The sequence below is a fragment of the Halictus rubicundus genome, chromosome 1 (genome assembly GCF_050948215.1).
Source record: "Halictus rubicundus isolate RS-2024b chromosome 1, iyHalRubi1_principal, whole genome shotgun sequence".
NCBI lineage: Eukaryota > Metazoa > Arthropoda > Insecta > Hymenoptera > Halictidae > Halictus > Halictus rubicundus.
The window spans coordinates 8,240,227-8,245,282 of record NC_135149.1 but is presented as its reverse complement, the minus strand read 5'-3'; the positions used below and the strand labels follow the sequence as shown (position 1 = coordinate 8,245,282).

Genomic DNA, 5,056 nt, shown 5'->3' with positions numbered 1-5,056 from the left:
TGAAAGTGAAACTTGATTTTCATTTTTAAATAGAAGTTGACGGTGAAACAGAATTTTGCTCGACTTTTACACCAAAAGATAGAAACGAACGTATATTATAAAACGATTTAAGATGTTTCAGTATGATTTTAGTAAGATCAAGTTGGTAGGGTCCGACAGAGTCGGACAGGACAGGTGTTTCTCGCAAAGAATAATGCCAGATATAAGTTTGAAGAAAGAGATCAATATTTATTTGATGCTCTTGCAGTGATAAGCGTCGATCTTTTCTATTCTCACAATAGAGAGGAATTATAAATTTAATTTCTCTGCACTCATATAAATATAAATAGGACAACTGTTCGCATACTCTCTCATCCACACACACATACGCACACATACACTTTTTGTCCGCACTCACACGTCCGCACACTTAACTAATTCCTACGAACTAAAGATCCGCGTTAGTTACAAAATGAATGAAAATAAGAGAAAGAAGAAACTAGTTCCTCGTACTTTTTGCAAATACATAACACTCGCTCGGCGTATTTTCTCTACATACAAGAAACAGAATGGAAGACCTCGGTGATTCTTGTTGCGTAAGGCACTTAAAATACGATATCCTTCTAAACACATTGTATGTACAGACGACGAAATTACGGAAAGAATGCAAAACTCGGTACGATGAACGCGCTCGGAATCCAACGGAACGTCTAACGAACGAAGAAGAGATGGAAGAAACGAACGAAAGGGGGTGATGTCCGACACGATCGGACGCGCGTGATTTCTCTCTCTCGATTTTTTACATTCTTCCGCCGACACGACCGACTTTTTTCAACGCACGATAGAACTATGTACAAGGCACTGTATAAGGCACTGCCTCATAGGCTACTGGCCGACGTGTACACACTCGGGGTACTCGAAAAACTCACGGTTCTCGAGGGTGTCCTAGCTCGCAGGACACACTCCGCCCTAAAACGATCCTAAATACGATAAGGAACAATATCCGTGTCCGTAAATTCTCACGGTGCTGAACGACCGATCCACGTGTCTTCAGTCAGAAACATGTACAATATATCACTCGAGACTGTCTCTCTTACACACCCGCGTTTCACGATCTTTACCACGGCCGCCACGGTTTGTCCTCGACCACGCTCTTCCTCATGACGAGGGCGAGAGGTTTTTGGAGAGGTGGGCTGTAGACACGGGGGTCGAACTCGGGGTCGCTGGTGTACCCGTTGGCCGGAGACGTCGCGACGTCCCTGTGGCTGTTGCCGGTGTTGAACGCAGCCGATTGTTCGCGGAAGTTCGCAGGTGGTGCTTCGAAAGCGACCGGACTCGCCGCGGACGTGGATGTCGAGCTGGCCGAGGACGTCGAAGAGGATGCTGACGCCGTGCTCGCCGTTCTCTGAGGAATCGGGATCAGAGTCGGCAGAGGCGAGGTTGGAGCCGGCGAAGACGCCGGGGAGGTCACCGGAGTTGCCTTAGCTCCTGCTGGCAGGACCAGAGCAATGTCTCCGTTCGGGAGCCTGGTGGGAACCAGCTGAAGTCCGGTGCCGTTCGCGTTCGTGAAGAAGATCCCGTTCGACTGTTGGACCTGGATCCTCGGCGTCGCGTCCACCTGGGGCAGGATGTGAACCTGGAGCTGCGTGGTCGGTGGCGCCGGCTGCACGGGCTGTTGGGTCGCGGTCTGCGCGTTGGCGTTGCTAGCTTCCACTGGTCCGAGGCAGGAGGCCAAGTGGGCCATCAAACGCCTCTTCACCGATGCGTCCAGACCGGGAAACCTGCCAACCTCGCCAGCGCATTCCGTGAAACCAGCCCGGAATTTGTTCAAGACGTTCGGGTCGGTTGCCGCCGCCAGGGCAACCTGTTGACGCTGAAGCGTCTCCAGATGCTTCACAGTCATCTCCAGGATGTCCGCCTTCTCCAGCTTCGAGTGTCTCGCTGGCTGCAATCAAAAAGAACCGAACGATTATGCAAGCTGCTCGGGATGCATTGGCAGTGATTCACGGGGAGAAGTGCCGTGAGCGCGAACCGCTCGTAGAACGGACACTGTTTGATTATAGCAAAGTCTCGATTGTGACATCTTCGGCGTTGGGACTGGGAAGAATGTGAAGATACTTACGTCTTTTTTCATGGCGTCCAGGATGAGAGTCTTCAGGTCGTTGAGGCAGTTGTTGATGCGGGCTCGCCGCCGCTTCTCCATAATCGGTTTATTACTCTGTAACAGAAAAAAGAATTGCCAGGTCAGACACCTTGTTCGACTATATTCCAATTCGGGTTTCTTTCGTCGGGAACGTTACGAGCGGTCTTGGAAGAGACAACAGGACTGAACAGTATTCCGTTCTGTTGTCCCGATTCAATGGAAAAAGGACAAACGGAAATAGGAAAAAGGAAAAGAAAACCAGTCTGGACTTCTCCATCGACAGTTCTACTACAACCCCTGACTGATCGAATAATTTTGAATCGACACCCTTTTGAAGAGGACACTTTTGGAGCAAGGATTCTAGAGGATACGCGATTTCGACCCTTCTGTGATTTTTGATAGGATTGGAAAATTATCGGAAAGTTTCAAGTATCCTCGAATGACACTAACCCGTCGGTTTTCGCCAGATCTTCTGGTGGTTGTGGTGGTGGTGGTGGTTTGCGCAGGGGGCTGTCCAGCCTCCTGGGGCACGTGTTGCGCCGGCGGCGTAGCGCCGACGGTGACACCGCCGGTCGGCATCGTGGCACCCACCCCGGTCACCATCTCGTATCACAAATATGTCTACAAAGTGTCGACGGGTTTCACGACAAATTGCGCGAACAATTTGCCGCTGCACTGCACTGGTAATCCAATTGATTGACCGTAGCACTGAGGGGTGTCTACGGCCGAGGGCCACAACAGCGTAATCCAAAGAAGAGGTGGCTGGCCGGACTGAGAACGTGGGATAGTTTATCTTTCGTGCCGAGAACTTAGTAAGAGGACACGCGACGTGATCGTCCGGTGTCCCTTAGCTAGGCCTCGCTGACTGAACTCACTGAAATCCGACCACTCGGTACAGGCGTCAGAGCACGACTGACCGAACGAACGACGAACGTCTTCTGTCGTCTCGTCGAAGCGTGCCACCCGATGGAATGCCCGGTGGAGGCGCTGCCACGAAAGCGGTGGGGGAAAGCGTCGACGGTTAGGCTGGAGGGGATAGCGCGTGACGGTTTAACCTGGGCTTCCCTCCTCTACCCGAATTCCGACGGTCGGACGGCACCCGGTTGCCTTTAAGAGCCCCCACCTCCGGTACAGGAACTCCCCCTCCAAAAGGTCCTGTACCGGCGACCGTGGCCGGTTGCCTCGCGCGGACCCCCACCACGCGTACCCCGAACCTCCGATCGATCGGATTTTTCAGCACTGTCATCGAGTCATTTCTTCGAAAAATCCCCTTTGACGACGATGCACCCGACGCGGCCGCGGGTGTTACCCATCGGGAACCTCCTGAATTCCCCGACTTTAACATCAATACTCTACTCAAAGTCAACCCTCACGTATTTCCTACTCCTCCGCACGGAACTCTTTATCATCTCTTTTGATTATGACGCAAGATTCATCGAGAGTCGCATCGTCAAAAAATTCCCATCCGCGGCGATGCACCGGGAACCACCCAAACCCTCTGATATTTGCTTTTGATTGCAAGATTAGTTTTTAAACAATTTTTCATTTCAACCTGCTCTCTGACGCGCCACCGAAAGTTGACCCCATTCCCAGAACTCGAAACAATTTGAACACTTACAGTTCGTGAAGTTATAAAAACATTTTCTTATGTTAGAGAAATTTTTTAGTATACTCCTTTGTTCAAGTACACGTTGCCACAAAAACCCTTGAAAACTGTGATTAAATCTGTTTCGTTTAGGGCTCGGTAGTTGCAGTGTTAACGACAGTGAACATGTTCAATGTTAGTTATTGCGAAGTGTCTATAACGCGTACCAAACGTCCCGTTTCCAATAAAATTTCTGAGTTTTCGGAGTGTTAAAGGTTGAAAATTCCCGTGAAAGGGGACGAAGCATCGTCCTAGAGTCTTTTGGATTTCTCGTCGAGAGTGAGACTTCGTCTTCCTGGAGCAACTTTTTTAACAGTTTTGTAATAGTTTTTGGTAGCAGTTTCGAAGAGTTTAACCAGGACTTGGGCCGAAAATTGGGGGCAGGAGTAAAGGGAACGGATCGCGGCGTCGAACAAAGAACAATAGCGCGCGCAGTGTTTCCCGCGAGCGGCGATTAGTCTCGTGACGCGTATCGCGCGTCGAAAGGTCATTAGAACCGGCTAGCCGGTTCGCGGTTCTCGGCTCGGCGCGGCGCGGCGGCGCGATCGTGGTGGTAATTGTAATTTCTAGACGGGCACGCACGTATGCCCCGACTACGAACGTCACCGGGGCTTATATTACGTTCTTCGAAAATAGCCGAGTGCCACCGTGTGTCGAGTGCGGACTGACGCACGCGCGCACCACTGGCACGTGCCTCCTACTCCCACCCCACGTCTTTCGAAATTACTCTTTCTACTTGTGCGACCGATTATACGTACGCCGCGGCATTTATCTTACGCGTACGTGCACGTACGCGAGGCATAAAACGCTGATATGTATTTCTACGGTCGTATGCGCGTAATTGATAGGCGATCGTATTGATCTAGGCTCCTGGATAGCGCTTATCGAGCCGCTTTTGCGCTGTGATTGCAACTCACGTGGCTACGATCTGTGGAAATCGGATGACGTTCTCAGAAAGTTAAGCAAACGAGACCTTGGTTTTTGAATTGTGAAATTATTGTGAAATGCGAGGGTAGCAAAATTGTGGCAGCATCTTACAATTCTTCGTATTCACGAGGAATAATCTAACGATCTGTTTGGTTAGTTATCCTATCGAATTCTTAAACAAACTTTGAAACTCGGATGGTTGATAGGTTCAGGATTTAGGGGCAGTAAAACGCAGTACCAACTTAGACATCATTTTTCTAAGAAACGCTGCATCGCAACTTTGCATTTCTATCCAATAGCAATCTAATTAGGTAGATGTATCCTTAACCCTTTTAGTGCCGGACGAAAAAGAGTTGCCTATG

At 49.9% G+C, this 5,056-nt stretch overlaps 1 protein-coding gene across 1 annotated transcript; it reads right to left on the bottom strand.

Annotated features, from left to right (window-relative positions):
• Positions 1–203: 203 nt before the first annotated feature.
• On the bottom strand, positions 204–3,198 carry Hry (bHLH transcriptional repressor hairy). The gene is made up of 3 exons (XM_076786557.1): positions 2,573–3,198; positions 2,102–2,197; positions 204–1,924 (listed from the first exon to the last, which is right to left on the bottom strand). The coding sequence occupies exons 1-3, from the start codon at positions 2,723–2,725 to the stop codon at positions 1,097–1,099; spliced, it is 1,077 nt and encodes a 358-aa protein (XP_076642672.1). The 5' UTR covers positions 2,726–3,198; the 3' UTR covers positions 204–1,096.
• Positions 3,199–5,056: the final 1,858 nt, after the last annotated feature.

Coding starts and splice junctions, on each gene's coding strand:
- Hry (XM_076786557.1), bottom strand. CDS start 2,725: ATGGTGACCGGGGTGGGTGCCACGATGCCGACCGGCGGTGTCACCGTC. Junction 2,198..2,572: donor GATCTGGCGAAAACCGACGG/GTTAGTGTCATT, acceptor TTTCTGTTACAG/AGTAATAAACCGATTATGGA. Junction 1,925..2,101: donor TGGACGCCATGAAAAAAGAC/GTAAGTATCTTC, acceptor TTTTGATTGCAG/CCAGCGAGACACTCGAAGCT.